This window comes from Dreissena polymorpha, chromosome 13 (assembly GCF_020536995.1).
Source record: "Dreissena polymorpha isolate Duluth1 chromosome 13, UMN_Dpol_1.0, whole genome shotgun sequence".
In the NCBI taxonomy this organism is placed as follows: Eukaryota; Metazoa; Mollusca; class Bivalvia; order Myida; family Dreissenidae; genus Dreissena; species Dreissena polymorpha.
In genome coordinates, this window is record NC_068367.1 from 5,187,851 (window position 1) to 5,206,331 (window position 18,481).

Here is an 18,481-nt window from a genome sequence, read left to right on the forward strand (position 1 = left end):
TTCAAAGATTTGTTTATTAAAACACTATATCTGTCTCAGTATGTAAGTCAACATACTAGTTCATATGTAACATAATGTACTTATCAGTACGCCATTTGTAAATCTGTTTAAATAATTTCAAAGTAATTTGGGAAGTCCAATACATATGTAAACATGGTACAAGCATTATATTGCACAAGCATACTGATATTCTACATTAACCCATTGATGCCTAGCGTCTAGAAAAAAGGCCTTGGCAAACAGTGTAGACCCAGATGAGACGCCGCATGATGCGGCGTCTCATCAGGGTCTGCACTGTTTGCTTAAAGGAATTTCTGTAAGAAATATTGTAAATATAGAAATAAATATACTAGACATCCCTAATTTTGGATATAAATTGATCCAATTTAGAAGAATGGGAGAGTCCACTAGGCATAAATGGGTTAACATTTAAATTTTAACACTTGACCACATATACTTCTAAATCTGTTGCATACCGCAAAAATGGTTCCTATGTCATATGCAGCCAGCGTAGCTCAAGACTAGCCTGCGCAGTCTAGTCAGAATTTATGCTGTCCTTTGTAAAGTCACACAATATTTCCTGGCCTCATTTTTGCATGACGCAGTTCATATGGCAAAAAAATTTCTTTGCAAAACTTGCACACACAAAAACTAGCTCTCCAGAATTAAACCTCAATGCAACAAAAAATTCAGCTGATCAGTGTTGGAAATAACTGCGGTTTACTAAATACAATAATACATTTCATATTTCTGGAATGTAATTTTGTGATGTTTTGTTTTTATTTCTGGTATATACAAATAACTTGATTTTTTTAACGAAACAGAAAATAGATTTACAATTCAGTAATAATCATTGATGCCAATATTATTGAAACTTATTCAGTTACATAACTGTGCTTGTTTTTCAGATTGCTCCTTGAAACAAACATTGAAACAAGTGTTATAGAAACTGCATACATATTTATTTATAACGCATCTCAATAAATAGATTAAAGAAGATAAAAATCAATCCATGTCTGTCACAAGTGTCCAGATAATAAGTGGAAGTAATGTTCACATGACAGACAATGTTGTCATCTCATAGGTGCTTGTATTTGTCACAAGCATCAAGAAGCTTGGATTGGGTGCCTGGTTCCTTGTTGCTATGTCCTGCATCTGGTACCCAGTGGAATTCGGCTTCCGGGAATGCCTACAACAACAACAACCACAACACCTTTAGCAACCAAAAACGTGAATCCATGCTCTGCAATTGAGCAGCCATCTAAAAAATGTGCTTAATGCATGTGCATAAAGTGTTGTTCCAGAGTAGCCTGTGCAGTGTGCACAGGCTAATCAGGGATAACTTTCAGTTTTTATGACATGTTTTGTTTTGTAAGGAAATCTCTTCTGAACAAAAATATGGTTGAGGGGGAAAGTGTCGTCCCTGATTAGTCCAAACATGCTTAACGGGGACAACACTTTCCTCACATGCATTAAGCCCAGTTTTTGTTCATTTATATATTTTGCCATGTAATATTTATAACGATTGGCATTGGCATGTAAAAGAATAAGGGCTTTTATAACACAAGATAATTTCAAAACCTGTCCATTCTCAGCCAATTTATAGCCAGGACAAGCAGATTCCAACTGTAAGATCTGGAGTGACTTGTTTTTGATAGTTTGCAGTCATTTACACTTCCATTGATCTAAACAATAATTTAAAAATAAAGCACTACTAAATAGGGGAACAAAAGAATGACAAACAGACAACAAGAGGGTCAAGATGGCCCTAGTTCGCTCACCTGAGAGGAGTCGGTTCATTCAATCTTTACAAAATGTCAAACTTGACCTAGATATTGTCCAGACAATCATCCTGAACCAAAACTCTGGCGTATGGAGTGTTATTGTATTTGTAAGATTTGACCTGGTTACCTATATTTTGAGTTAACCCCCCTTACCAAACATCAAACTTAATTGCTTACAAAAATAAATATTATGACCAAGATTCAGAAAATCTGAAACAAAATTGTGACCTCTAGAGTGTTTACAAGGATTTTGTATAATATAATGAAAATTTGGACAATCTAAGGGCAATAATTATGGCATTAATTATGTGATTTTGCTAATTATCAAACTTGACCGAGATCTTTCAGCAACTTTGATAAAGAATGCTTAAGAAATGTGAATGCTAGAGTGTTTACAAACCAAATGTGAACTGACGGCGGACAAAAACCAATCCTAAAACCTCACCTGAGCAATCAGGTGAGCTAAAAAGTGTGTTTCACCGATCTGAGCAATTTTCTAACTTGTCAGGGAAATCAATAAAACCTATCTTTTGACTAAGTTTCACGATGATTAGGCAAAAAATGTGACTTCTATAGTGTTCGATCACAAGGTTTCTCTCTAGTCACATAAGGAAAACTGTCCCACCCCCTTGCAGCCATGTTTTTTTACTGATCGGGACCATTTGCGAACTCATATGAGATATATATAAAACCAATCTTTTCACCAAGTTTCATGATGATTGGGCAAATAATGTGACTTCTAGAGTGTTCACAAGCTTTTTTTACTATATAAATAAAAGAAAACTGCCCCCCCCCCCCCCCGGCAGCCATGTTATTCAACTGACCGGAACCATTTTTGAACTCAACTCTAGTATCAAGGAAACAAATGTTCTGACCAAATTTCATGAAAATTGGGCCAAAAATGTGACTTCTAGAGTGTTCACATGTTTTCACTATATACATATAGAGAAAAAAGCCCCGCCCACTGGCGGCCATGTTTTTTCACCGATCTGGACCATTTTCAAACTCGTCTGAGATATCAATAAAACCAATGTTTTGACCAATTTTCATGATGATTGGGCAAAAATTGTGACTTCTAGAGTGTTTACAAGGTTTCTCTATAGCCAAATAAGGAAAACTGCCCCGCCCACTGGTGGCCATGTTTTTCAACGGACCGGAACCACTTTTGAACTCAACCAACATATCAATAAGGCAAACATTTTGACCAAATTTCATGAAAATTGGGCCAAAAATGTGACTTCTAGAGTGTTCACATGTTTTCACTATATACATATAGAGAAAAATGCCCCGCCCACTGGCGGCCATGTTTTTTCAGCGATCTGGACAATTTTCGAACTCTCGTCTGAGAAATCAATAAAACCAATGTTTTGGCCAACTTTCATGATGATTGGGCAAAAATTGTGACTTCTAGAGTGTTTACAAGGTTTGTCTATAGCCAAATAGGGAAAACTGCCACTATATACATATAGAGAAAAATGCCCCGCCTACTGGCTGCCATGTTTTTTTACCGATCTGGACCATTTTCAAACTCGTCCGATATATCAATAAAACCAATGTTTTGACCAACTTTCATGATGATTGGGCAAAAATTGTGACTTCTGGAGTGTTTACAAGGTTTCTCTATAGCCAAATAGGGAAAACTGCCCCGCCCACTGCGGCCATGTTTTTCAACGGACCCGAACCACTTTTGAACTCAACCAACATATTATTAAGGCAAACATTTTGACAAAGTTACATGAAGATTGGGCATGAAATGTGACTTCTACAGTGTTTACAAGGTTTTTCTTTTTTTTGACCTAGTGACCTAGTTTTTGACCCGACACGACCCAGTTTCGAACTCGACCGAGATTTCATTGGGACAAAGCTTCTGACCATGTTTCATGAAGATTGGACAAGAAATGTGGCCTCTAGGGTGTTTACGAACAAATGTTAACGGACGGACGGACGACGGACAAAGACCGGTCACAAAAGCTCACCTGAGCAATCAGGTGAGCTAAAAAGGCTACATTTATACTAGTTAAGTTAAATAAAGCATACACAAAAATTGTCTTAAAATATTATGACTCTTTGAAAATTGAGATAAAAAATATACAAACAAAAACTTCCAGCAAGAGAGAATGTGGTCTTTATTTTTTTTTTGGCAAGGAACCAAATGCCAAAAACAGCACACAAATACGCAACAAACAAACACAAATAAATAAAATCAACTTTCAATGGAGACGCTTTCACGGAAAACTTGTGTGTGCAGTCCACACAAGCTAATAAGGGACAGTAAATTCTGCCTGCACTTACTTTTGTTTTAAACAGACTTCCTGTAAACACAAAGTTCATAAGAGTAGAACGCGTTGTCCCTGATTAGCCAACCTACCTTGTGCAGATCCCAGGCTGTCACTGCAGGGCAGACCATGTCATAGCGACCTTGAACTATGGTGGTGGGAATGTGACGAATCTTGTCCACGTTATCCAATATCCAGCCTTCCGTCTCAAACCAGCCCCCATTCACAAAGTAGTGGCTTAAAAAGTATCAGACATTTTTTTCTTAAACCTTGCCAGCTCAGAAATGCACTTTGATGAATTTGATGCCCCTTAGAAAATCAAATTATTTTAATCATATTATATAGACAGCTATTAATACACTAAAGTTGTAAAGGCTTCATTTCTTACTCATAAAGCCTGAACAGACTGTGATATACAGGTTGAATTTGTACATTATTTTAAAATTACCTGTTGAATCATGAAGTTACAGTTTTTGCAAGCCGTTCTATAACATAATTTAACCTTTGACCTTAAATTTAAGACCGGGGTTCTTGTCCCTAGGGAGACATTGGTAACATGTTCACACCACCTCCACATGGTGAACATTTATCACACTATTATTTGTGATACATTATTTTTAAATTGCATGATGAATGCGAATGTTGGAGTCCAAACAAGCTTGGACACACAAACATACTCAACCATTTTAACTGTTATATTGAGTTGTCTGCATATTATTGTAATACATCACTTCAGATTTTTTTGTCTGATTTCATACCTGGTATTGAGTCACTTTCCTAATGGCAAAATGTATCTTTTTTTACCCAACCCAGTCCTTAAATTCCCATTTGATGGTTTGACTTTAAGATGTATGGAAAGTGTAGAAAGAAGGCGTTTTTAAGTTTAATATTCATTTCACTAATATGTTCATGATTAGAATTTTCTGTTGTTCTTTTGTTTTATCAATAATTATTAAAATGTAATTGATCAAACAATATTGCCAATTACTCATTTTAAAGTTAAATGACACTAACTTTCACTTTTTGACAGGTATGGATCATATTACCAAAATGGTAACAAAAGACCCTGCACTTCTACTGGGAACATTTACCACTCAATCCTGGCAAACTGCAGAGCCCAGCTATCCTCCTCTGCCCGCTGCAGTAACGTTGGGTCGACGTGAAGCCTTGACGTGGCCATCTCCCACTTGCTCCACGCCTTGGCACACTCTGTCCTGACGTTCTCATCCTCACAGGTCAGCCTGCGATGGTACGCACCCATCAGGTCACCCCTCTCCACCTGCAGGACAAAGGAGGTGAAAAACAACACTTAAATACAAGCAACGTCAACAATTTAGGAAACTAAAGTGAAATTTAAGCAACCACTTTGATGTAGGAAAATAAAACCACGTAAATTGCTGACTTACATTTTACCTTAATCTTCATGATTTTTAATTTAACATCTAGAAACTTTGAAATGTTCATCAGATTTTGATACATTGATATAAGCCTAGCTCTGTGAAAAAGGGGGTTTAACACATGTGCGTAAAGTGCCATCCCAGATTAGCCTGTGCAGTCTGCACAGGCTAATCAGGGATGACACTTCATGCTGTTATGATATTTTTTGTTTTAAGAAAGTCTATTTCTTTGCAAAAATTTAGTTTAGGCGTAAAGTGTCGTCCCTGATTATCCTGTGCAGACTGAACAGGCTAATCTGGGACGTCACTTTACGCACATGCGTATAACCTCCTTTTCACAGAGGGCAGCTCATGTATTGTTACAGAGTTTTCTACAGATGCCTTATAAGATCAAGTGAATTTAATTAAACCTTGTTCTAGAAAAAAACTAGCTAAATAAAGGGTGGCATAAGTTATACAGTTTTTTCTGTTCAATTAACCAACTTATTCGATTATCCGATATTCAATTAAGTGGAATCTACTGTATTAGCCTTTGCAGCTGTTCTTACCTCTGGGATTGGCTTTACATATTCATCCATGGCATCTGGGAAACAATAGCTGGCCCCTTCTTGGTAAAACCATAGCAACTCCTTCCTAAAAATAGCAGTATTCTTAACGAAAAACTCAATAGTCTTCTGGACCAAGATTTGTCACACAATTGGGTGTTAACTTCAGTACACTACTATCATTGTAAACTTTTTGAATCTTATACTTGCTATCCAACTGTTGTGGGCAAGATGCCATGACCAATGCCAATGATGCTTGGGATTTTCAAATAAGCTGCAACATACAAATATTTCAACTGTGATCGTAGAGTGACCTTACAATGTAAGATGAATGGTGAAGTTACAATCCTGACAAGCTGTCGCAGAGGAAAGTTTGACCTTTGACCTCTTAATGTGACCTTGATTTTTGAGGTAGGGATACAAGTTGTTCATGCAACTTGTCATCTCCTTATAGTGGTCATTTGTGATAAATTATTTTCAAATTGAATGATGAATAACAAAGCTACAGTCCGGACAAACTGTTTTAAGCCAAATTTGATCTTTGACCTCTAAGTGTGACCTTGACCTTTGAGATAGAGACATGGGTATTATACTTGACACATGTACTGGTCATGTACATAATACCAGCCTGTACGTAAAAAATGACCACCTGTGTTTAATCATTTTCATGATCTAAACACACATATTTTGATTATTTTTTTAACAATCGACTTGAAAACCAACCCTACTCTCAATATTTTGCAAATTAAAGATGCATATCACTGTAAACGTCTGCATTAAAATGTCTAAAAAATAAGACGTAAAATTTCTCACATGGAAAAAGTGACGTCATCATCCATAGAGAAAATTATATTCATATAAGAAACAAATATATTTGATGAAATTATTATTATTTCTATCTGATAAACTTTAATTAAGGTATTTTCAATTAATTGTATAAAACCTATATTTAAAACATAAAAATCAGGACCTAAATAAAAACTTTTAATATATTAATTACCTCCCTTGATAAGAATATTAATAGGTTCCACGTTGTAAAATTAAATATAAGCCTTTACTAAAAATCAACACTAAAGTCAACTTTTTAGACAAAATGTTTTTACTTCCTTAGCTATGTTAGAAAAAGTTGATAAAAACTATTAAAAATAAATATTTTTTTTATGAATTTGCAGTTCCCTATTAAAAGTGCCTGTTTATATTTATTAAAATAGGTAGGGGGAGTAACTGGTTTAATCATGTTGCATATATTTTAAGTTTCAAGTCGAAAAATTTTGTTTGTGTAAAACTTTATTAATACTCTTAAAATGGGGACATTTGTCTAAAGATATTGCTTTGTAATTGTACCTGCAGATTAAACTGAAAAGTGGACGATTTTTTAGGTACAATAGCCCTACGAAAATTGATAGTTAATATGTCATTAATTACTGTTGATAAAAGTAACATACACTGATCTAATTCTTTTGAAATTTTCATGCTAGGGGTGTTTTGAACCCAGGATTATATATGTGAATTTTAGTTTCAACCAGTTGCCTAAAACAAAAGATTTTGTTAAAATAGTCCCAAAAGTGGCCGGAATTACGTACAAGACCAGTACTTCAAAGTACGGTTGCAAAAGCAAATCTCAGCACAGAAATAATATGGTATCAAATTTATACAAACAGCCCATTAACAATAGATCTACTAAAACTGAAAAAAGGTCTGTAAATCAATAACTATAATGTCTAAGTTTTTCTTCTCTAATTAATGTATCTTTTAAAGTTTTTGTCTCACATACAATAAACTCAAACCAGTATGATGATTTTCACTGAAAAGCCCTGCTTTATTTATATCAACACCACTTAAGACAAGTGCCCTCACAAGGTCATGTGTTCTAGTATGAAAGTAATTCAGCAGGATTTCAATGAAAGCTTAATGTTATTCAAGACACTATCAAGTCCGTTTCCTGGGAAGAACCAGTTCTTTGTTTTTGTTTTTTAAGCAATAATCTTGAGAATGCTCCCAGAGTGTAGATCGAACCTTGGACTTCCTGGTCACTATATGGACACCATATCCACCACGCCACTGTGACCTCTAGTGTTCTGGTGGGATTAAGGCTAGCAACAATGCCATCCGAGTGACCTTACACAACTGATGTCAAGATTGGAACAAAAGTGACGTCTCCATCACAAACAAACTTTGATTACGATGGCAGACAATCAAGGCTGTAGAGGTCACCTATAGCAATAGCTTGCCAAGAAGAAAATCACCATGCACTTTTTTGTACTCAGGCGAGTCAAACAATACCAAATGATACATCCACTAGCGTGCTGTACCGTCTGAGTGTGAAGATGCCCCTCAAGATCAAGGCCTTGACCCGGTCTGGATGTTTCTCAGCGTACGTCAGGGCTAGTGTTGACCCCCAACTGCCCCCAAACACGACCCACTTCTCGATGGCCAGCTCCTCCCTCAGTCTCTCAATGTCCGCTATCAGGTGCCATGTCGTGTTGTCCTGAAAACAGTCTAAAAGTGGGTATTCAAGACTAGTTCTTGGTTATAAAATATAATATTTTATCAACCACTTGATAATCAGTTGTGTTTTGTTACTTATTGCATTATAACAAAGGACTGTGTTTTTTTATTTAAAAAATTCAGCAACTTAAGATTCAGTGATATTGTTGCAGCTAGTGTTGGCTTATTAACAGTCAATGCATGGTATACGTTCTTACAGTTAAAACTTAACATCATAATGCCAGACAGAAAACTGACCTTTTATACTATATTTGAAGTCAAATCAAGTTTTTGTATATTTAATACCAAAGAAATAATAAAATTATAACATGTTGGGTAAACACAAGGTTGTTGCTGATATTACATATTTTTACTAGGGATGGCAATGGTTATTTGGTTAACCGGTTATCCGTTTCTTAAGGAGGTTAACCGGTTACAAAAATAATATTCGGTTACTCTTGAAGAAAACACAATTTTTGGTTGATCACATTTGCATATACATGTTTATAAAGTATACGTTTTTCAGATGTATTTTTTTCATTTATGTGGTACAACAACAGTTGGTTAACCGGTTAACCGCTCGAATATCTAAACAGGTTAACCGGCTACGGATTTGCTTAGGTTTGATATCCCCAATTTTTACCATTGAGTCAACTTTGTTGTCTAAACCTATTTATTTTAGCTTGATTGAATCGAAAGCCTCAGGCTTATTGAAATGCTCTGTTTCCTGGGGAAAAACCAGAACTTTGTGTCTTTGGGGAAGATCTAAAGAAAGCTCCCACATTATGGATTGGACCCTAGACCTCCCAGTCACTAGGGTGACACCTATTCCACTATGCATCAACTTGACTTGATTACCTTGAGTTCAGCTGCAGGTGTTGACTTGCCGGCCCCCCGCTGGTCCATCAGTATGATCCTGTACACAGCCGGGTCAAAGAATGTCCTGTCTCTTGGAGATATACCTCCACCTGGGCCCCCATGTCTGTGTGTAAACAACATGGCAGTAATAAAGAAAGAACAAGATGCTGCTTTAACCCTTTCAGTGCTGGAACCGAATTTTAAAGTCCTTTGCAAACAGTTTGGATCCAGATGAGACGCCACAGAACGTGGCGTCTCATCAGGATCCAAACTGTTTGCTATTCTGATAGTTTTCTTTGAAAAAAATCGAAGAAAATGCTTATTTTAGAAATTCAGCAGACAACATTTTAGCAGACGACAAATTTCCCAGCATGCAAAGGGTTAAATAAACCTTGATGCCTCCTGGTGAAAGCCTCGTCAGTATTGAATCACTGGCCCATTTGAATAAGTCTTATTTTACAATTAAAGGGACCTTTTCACATTTTGGTAAATTGATAAAATAAAAAAAACTGTTTTCGATTCGCAAATTTTCATTGCAGTTATGATAATTGTGAGGAAAAAGTAGTACTGAACATTTACCATGCTCAAAAATATCTATTATATGCATCTTTTGACGATTTAAAATACTGAAAATTATAAAGCGTTGCAACACGAAACGATTGAATTATTTGGAGAGTTCTGTTGTTTTGGTTATAGTTTGGGACACTATGAGAATTGGTTATATAAAGTATAAAATACATCACTGATTGTATGAGCACAGATGGCCGAGTGGTCTAAGCGTTAGACTTTTACTCCAGGGGTCAATGGTTCGAGCCCCGTTGAGGGTTACTTTTGTTTGTTTCTTTAATTTTATTCTCGTTTTTACTGGAGCTTTCCAGATCCAATATTTACATTTATCAATATAAAGCATATAATGACAAACTTGAATTATCTGCCAAAATCTGTGAAAAGGTCCCTTTAAGGTAGCGCACCTCTAATGGGCACATATCCAAATATAATCTAATTAATTATTATCAGCATCATTTTACTAACTACATGCAAATTTGTAGGTAGGCTTTCCATGCTTTTTAAAAAAATATACCGATTTTTTCAAAACCACCCCCACGCTCGGCTTTTGTCCAATTTATTTTCACCCCTGGGGTATATAAAAGTTCCATAATTCATTCAAATTTCCAAATACGGGCATGCAGTTGGTGTGTACAGATGCTGTAAAGGTGTTTAAAGTTTAAACAAGATGAAATAAGTATTCTTTTACAGACATTTATTTTTTACAAATTTTTATCTATGGAAGAGCGCCATGAAATGTAAGTGATTTCAGCCAAGTAAAAATTGGGTCGGTTAAAAACAAAGTGTCATAAAATTCAAAATAGTATCATTTAAGTCATATTTTAAACTTAGTTTTTATAGAAACACCATATACAGCAAAAATACCAAGAAATAGACAGATTTACCGTTTACTTTTTGAAATAAAAATAAAATTTGCAACATGCATGGTTAGTATTTTCAACAGTAAATCACCCAATTTCGCCATAACGTTGTTTTAATTTTAATAATTGAAGAATGTGCATAAAAATTGCAACATATTTAACAATAAATATAGCTTATATGCCATATTAAATCAAATTACGTTCGAAAATAAATAAAACGCGTCACAAAAAAGTATACGTCGTCGGCAGGATTCGAACCTGCGTGGGAATATCCCAAAAGATTTGTAGTCTATCGCCTTAACCACTAGGCTACGGCACCTAATAGTAGGCTCTTCAACCTTCGAAGAAATCGCGGGAAAACATTAGAGGTGCGCTACCTTAAGTCAAGGTCAAAGTGAGGCAAAGTGATATGAGTGTGCAGTGTGCTGTGTGGTGAATGGAGGTATGAATGCTTTACAAAAGGTAGTATAGATATTAACTGAATGGTTAATTTAGGTTTACCAAGAATTTTGACCTTTTAATTATTTCACAAATCAGTCAATGTCAAGGTCAAAATGAGATGAGGGTAGGTGGTTGTGTTGATAGTGTTCAAACATCATCCACGCAAGTATTAGGGCTTTGAAGGAAGCATTATTGATATGTCAAACAAAACACATCATTTTGGATAAACCAAGAATTCAGACCTTTTTAATAAGTCAAAATCAAAAAGGAGGTTGATGTAAAGGTCAATACCGGGTTAAACAAGAGCTGTCAAAGGACAGCGCGCTCGACTATTCCAGTGCTTGACAGTATAACGTAAGCCATCATGGAGAGGGGGGGGGGTATAATGTGGGTGTGTGGTCATTTAATAGATGATCTTTAAAAAATAAGGAAAGATTTTTTTTAATTTTTTTTGGGGGGGGGGGGGGGGGGGGATTCTAGGGTGGGGCATGGGGGATGGTTTGGGTGGAGTGCATTGTGGTATGTCAGGTAAGTGTTGTTTTGTCAAAGTATGAATCAAATGTGATCATAAATAAAGAAGTAATGGCAATTTAAGCAAAATGTTCAATTATCTAAGTATAACAGGGGCCATAATTCTGTCAAAATGCTTGATACAGTTGTCTGCTCTTGTTTATAGATTGGGGTCATGTTGGTAAAGAAGTATGCAAAATATAAAAGCAATATGTCAAAGGACATAGGAAATATTTGGGGAAGTACGCAAACTTTAACATTTGCACGCAAACGCTAACGGGAACGCTAATGCCCACGCCAGGGTGAGTAGGATAGCTCCACTATATATATTTCATATATAATAGTTGAGCTAAAAAAGCATTGTCACTGTAAGTCACCAATACCTCTGAAGAGGTGCGACTTGAAGCTGTAAAATGAAAACAATTGCATAAAAAATATCTGTAATCATACTTGATCATTATGATGATTAACAAGGGATATGCTTTCTGAGTTATGCTTGCAAAAGCAAAAATCCACCATGGGAAAGATTCCGTAAGTATTGAAGCGAGAGTTATGGCTCTTTAACTCTATACTTCCTGTCAACGTCTTGTATTAAAATATGTGGTTTTATTCTAGATCCCTTCAATATTAATTTATTTATGCTGGGCACAAGAAAATTAACTAAAGTGGAATAATTCCATAAACATTGAAAAAATAACTATGGTCCATGTACTGCACACTTCATCTCAAAACCCTCTTAAATGATATAACATATAATTTGATCCCCTTAACACCTTATGATTTATACCCATGATATAAGTTTCATATGATGCAATCTACTCAATCTACTCTCACTAAACAAATGACAACCTAAAATAATATGACAGGATTGTGTGAGTACCTACAAGAATATGACAGGATTGTGTGAGTACCTACAAGAATATGACAGAATTGTGTGACTAACTACAAGAATATGACAGGATTGTGTGAGTACCTACAAGAATATGACAGGATTGTTTGAGTACCTACAAGAATATGACAGGATTGTGTGAGTACCTACAATAATATGACAGGATTGTGTGACTACCTACAATAATATGACAGAATTGTGTGACTAACTACAAGAATATGACATGATTGTGTGAGTACCTAAAAGAATATGACATAATTGTGTGACTAACTACAAGAATATGACAGGATTGTGTGACTACCTACAAGAATACGACAGGATTTTGTGACTACCTACAAGAATATGACAGGATTTCCATCCTTGTTTCCGCACTGTTCATAGTAGAGAGTGTGAAGGTCGGACACTATCAGCATACCGGTCTGGAAGGGCTCAATGTCAGGGTACATGGCCCTGTTGCTGCCAGTGGACTCTACTGAAGACGCCATCTTTCTGCAGTATGTGACTGTTAGAAATAATGCAAAATGTTACATGAATTCTCAGAACAACACAGATATTCAATAATATTATGATAGGGAAAAGACAAGGCTGATGTTACAATTATTTGACAAAGACAAAACCTCTTGGTCATGCATATTCAAAGCAGAAGATTTTCAATGTTTTCAGTATGTTCATATAACCAATTTGGAAAACAAGTAGGCCCCAAGGCAGATCAAATTTTGACCTACGGATCATGAGTAGAACAAACTTGGTAGAGTTATAGCCTAATCTTAAACCTCTGAGCCTTGTGGTTTCAGAGATCTTGTAAGTTTCCATTTTTAAAACCTATTTTCAGCTCTGGTTACCAACATATGCGGCTTACCAGAATGATTTAAGCAACTTTTACAGAATGTCACTCAGGGATAATGGCTGTGAAAATGTGAAAATCTGCCCAGCAGCGACTTAAGAAGATATGTCACTTGAACCCAAGTGTCGAGGACAGAAGAATACATGTGACTTGAATGCCACCTACCACAAAAGTGTACAATGACCTACTCAGGTTAGCTAAAAATTCAAATTGAATTAATCTTATTTTTTCATTCAATTCTTCATTCATGTTGAATAGTAACAAAAATTAAACACATACAATTACTCTGAGCAAAATATCCCACAGTGAAACATAATTGAGATCGAAACAACTACGGGGCATAATCCAACTCCCAGCTACTGACCCTCCAAGTCACTCCAGTTGCAATTTGTAAAGGCTTTTTTCATGTGAACTCGCTGCGTGAAATTTATTCAGGTGGCACTTGAATTGAATATATGAGCCACATAACATGTTTTTTTGGTATAAATAATAAACACAACAAGAAATGTGTCCACAGGACACGGATGCCCCCAACTGTAACTTTGTCACTACATAAAAGTATAACTGTGTAAACACTTGGTAGAATTTATTAGCTTTTTTCAAATCCTAAACGCAGATTTCGAACCTAAACGCGCACCCTAAGTTCAAGGTCAAGGTCACAGGGGTAAAAATTTGTAAGCGTATGGAAAGGCCTTGTCCATATACACATGCATGCCAAATATGAAATTGCTATCTGAAGCGACATAGAAGTTATGAGCATTTTTCGAAATCTAAACGCAAAGTGTGACGGACAGACGGACGGACAGCCAAACGGACAGTCTGATCATTATATGCCCTCCTTTGAGAATATAAAAATAAATCAGAAAGTCACATAAACTAAGTGACCCCGTGACCTAGTTTTAGACCCGGCATGACCCATATTCGAACTTGACCTAGATATTGTCTTAATACAACTTCTTACCAAGTTTAGTAAAGATCAGATGAAAACTACTTCAATTAGAGAGCGGACACCATGCTAATCCTTGAAATGCACTAAGTGACCCAGTGACCTAGTTTTTGACCCGGCATGACCCATATTCGAACTTGACCTAGATATTGTCTTGATACAACTTCTGACCAAGTTTAGTAAAGATCAGATGAAAACTACTTCAATTAGAGAGCGGACACCATGCTAAATCCTTGAAATGCACTAAGTGACCCGTGACCTAGTTTTTGACCTGGCATGACCCATATTCGAACTTGACCTAGATATTGTTTGGATACAACTTCTGACCAAGTTTGGTAAAGATCGGATGAAAACTATTTGAATTAGAGAGCGGACACGAAGTGTGACCGACCAACTGACTGACCGACAGACCGACCGACAGACAGTGCGAAAACTATATACCCCCTTTTCTTCGAAATGGGGGCATAAAAATATCATAAATATATCTCTTTTGTGCAAGTCAAAACAAGTTATATATGTTCGCAAATGAATGATTTTATTAAAAGTTCAAAACAAGTCAACTGTTGCAGAAAATGACTACATTTTTTAAAGGGAAAATACAGAGAAATTAAGAATGTTAGTTTATTTAAGCAAAAGGAAAGCTGCAACAATTTATCTCATGCTGTGTGTTTACACCATGTACAAATAAACCTATATCAACTATAACACCGCCATAAGAATATGTAAGAATATGTCTTAATTCAAATAATATGGTTATACACTACAAACTTCCAGCATAAAACTAAACCATCAGGCACTTGGGTGAAAAAAAATTAGTGCAGTGTAATATTCTCTTTTCCTTATAATCATCAATTCAAAACTTCCACTTTTGGTTTGATAACGTTTTGCAAGTTTTTATGTAGAGCATTTCTCCACAATTGCATGTGAATGATAACAAGTATGTGTTAGTTACAATGTTTTAGTTTGATTGAACTCTATTTTATAGACATACTTGGGCTCGATTGGTCATTGTCGACTAGGGTACTACTTAACTGTACCCCAGGTACAAGTAAGTATACTTAAATGTACCCTGGTACGGAAAATATACTGCCACATACCCGGCCAATTTAGACTGTACCCGAGTTTTACTTCCGCCGCAAATCCGATGTCAAAAAACGCGCTACCAAATACGAAACAAAATTCTCTTTGAAAAAAACCTTCCTTAACATGCTTTTGTGAGTTAAAGCTTTGATAATATACAGGCCACTTAAAAGAATATTGACATAAATATGAACATAATTTATTTGAAAAAAAAATAGCTGAAAACAACAAATTTAGTGCAAGAATTCCTGGGTACGTTTCCATATATTTTCCTTACCTGGGGTACATTAAAGTAAATTTAAGAGTACCTGGGGTACATTTAAGTAGTACAGTTTGGTCGCCAGTAACAGATCACTTCTGGTACATAGAAGAAAAAAATGCACAATGTCTAAAAGATATTTTTATTAAAAAAAGAATGCTATTTCAAATACAAATATTATTTACAATGAGAATTACAAAACCTTTCTGCAAAATAAAGTTTCATCATGTTGTACATAGGCCAGGATTTCCCCTTTAGCAGACCATTTTCTCCAGTCTAGAATCACATGACATTGCAATGTGGGGGGCATGTCAAAACACATAAATATGACAGAAATCAGCTGCTGTATTAAAAATTGCATGGAAACTGACAAAAAAAACATTAAACCTACAAAAAACATGTTTTTCAAATGCAATGTTAAAAACATACCTTAAGCCTTGATCACAGCATTAGTATTATGCTGTGCGTTCAATAAGCATCAAAATCAACATTTAATTATAGTGACAAGCTGTTGCTTTTTAGAAATTGACAATCTGTTGTTTTACAGCAGCAATATGTGTAATACACAAAAACTTAATACAAGCATAGGATTTTAGTTATCCAATAAAACTATATTAATATAAACTTTAAACAAAGCTACACACTGTTGTTGAGCACAGACAAAAAATCTGCAAAGATAAATGAACTGTTACAATAGAGGAAGGAAATGATTAATGTTCCTTCTCAATTTTCATGTATGTGCAATCCATGGTATCAAGCAAGACTGTCTTTAGTTTACTTAAGAACACATCAATATCAATATCTGTGGAAAAAAAAATCACATGGCTGGACAAAAATCCACCACCTTCCTGATATTTCGCTGGCCATGGGGAATAACTGGCCACTGGGTCTCCTGTAATTGCGGAAAATATCTTGCCACCATTAACCATTATGTAACAAAAAGTCACTGGTATAATTTTGTGACAGGGCCAATAGGTAAACCTGCTAAATTACTGAACATTAGTTGTCTTTTTATGCCCCCCTTCGAAGACTAGAGGGTATATTGTTTTGTTGGATGTCGGTTGGTCTGTCATTCTGTCGGTCGGTCTGTCAGTAGACCAGTTCGTTTCCGATCAATAACTTGTCAACGAATTGACTAACTGGCTTGATACTTCACAAATGCATTGGCCTTGGATAGTAGATGACCCCTATTGAAATTGGAGTCACTAGGTCAAATGTCACTGTCACAATAAGTATGAAAATTGTTTCCGATCAATAACTCATCAACGAATTGACCGATTGGCTTGAAACTTCACATGTGCATTGACCTTGGACAGTAGATGACACCTATTGAAATTGGGTCAACAGGTCAAAATCATTGTCACAATAAGTGTGAAAATCTTTTCCGATCAATAACTCATCAACAAATTGACTGATTGGCTTGATAATACTTCTCATGTGCTTTGGCTTAGGAAAGTAGATGACATCTATTGAAATTGGGGTCACTAGGTCAAGTCACACTAATTGCGAAATCATTTCTGATCAATAACTCGTAAACTGATTCACCAATTGGCATGATATTTCCCATGTGCATTGGCCTTTGACAGTAGATGACCCCTATTGAAATTGAGGTCACTAGGTCAAAGGTCAAGGTCACTGTAACAATAAGTGTGAAAATCATTTCTGATCAATAATTCGTCAACTAATCAACCGATTAGCTTGATAATTAACATGTGGATTGGTCTTCGACAGTATACGACCTCTATTGAAATTAGGGTCAATAGTTCAAAGCATGTTTGTGGGGGCATATGTCTCTGACCGTGGAACTCTTGTTTCATTAGTAACCTGAATATGAAGATCCTTAGGAAAGGATTCTAATAGTGCGATCCGCACGAGACAAGCTAGGTCATCATGAGTATTTGTGTACTCCCAATCAATCATTGAACTGTGTAAAGAGGGAATGTTTGGATGAGAAACAAAGTTTTTCTGCAAAAGTTTAGATGCAGGAGTTGTCTTCTCAGATGAAAAACTACTGTTCGTTGCCTCATCTTTGAAAGTACAACTCTTGGATGACTGAAAGCCATAAAGCATTACAATACCTATTTCTTTAGTAAAGCATATTCCATTACATTGTATAATAATATCCATAATTATTATTTTTGATTGTTTTATTATTGTTTATTCTTTAAGTTTATATTTGTGTAATATAGTTTTAAATATGTTTTTATTTTGTCGCCGGGTGGTGAATAGTGTGCAGCCAGTCCGGGACTCAAACCCGGAACACATCGCTTACAGGGCGAGTGCTCTCCCAACCGAGCTAACTGGGCCGCCACACATCTTCCCACCAATCCCGCTTTAGTTCGGTACCATGACATTCTCCCATGCCAAGTTGGAATTCGTCCTCTAAATCGAGACACAGAACAGTGAATTACTGATCTTGACGAACCCACGGGCAAGGTCAATGGAGAACTGTACCCGCCACGGTCCCCCGTTGAGTGCTTTCCCGACTGAGCTAACCGAGTCGCCACACATCTTTCCACCAATCCCACTTTAGTTAAGTACCGTGACAATTTTATTATGTAAATGAATTGAGAGTCGAATAATGATTAAATAACTTGGCAATTTGTAACCAGTTTTGTTAATGTATTTTGGTATTGAACCAATTTCCTGAAAATTAGAAATTGAAAATACAGTTTGATCACAGGAGTTTGAAATTCTATCAATATAGCTAATCTAATGGCTAAATAAATAAATAAAAT

General features: G+C 36.0%; 1 protein-coding gene across 2 annotated transcripts in view; it reads right to left on the bottom strand.

The window, feature by feature from the left end:
- Positions 1–18,481, bottom strand: part of LOC127855430 (probable proline iminopeptidase) — a 22,692-nt gene continuing 4,211 nt past the window's right edge. Inside the window, exons 2-8 of one of the 2 annotated variants that reach the window (XM_052391003.1) lie at positions 12,951–13,116; positions 9,348–9,471; positions 8,315–8,490; positions 6,006–6,090; positions 5,152–5,339; positions 4,153–4,297; positions 1–1,189 (exon numbers count right to left, since the gene is read on the bottom strand). In XM_052391003.1, coding sequence (XP_052246963.1) covers positions 1,079–1,189; positions 4,153–4,297; positions 5,152–5,339; positions 6,006–6,090; positions 8,315–8,490; positions 9,348–9,471; positions 12,951–13,116 — 995 coding nt within the window. In that variant the 3' untranslated portion in view covers positions 1–1,078. The remainder of the gene's footprint in view (positions 1,190–4,152; positions 4,298–5,151; positions 5,340–6,005; positions 6,091–8,314; positions 8,491–9,347; positions 9,472–12,950; positions 13,117–18,481) is intronic. The other variant, XM_052391004.1, reaches the window with a different exon arrangement.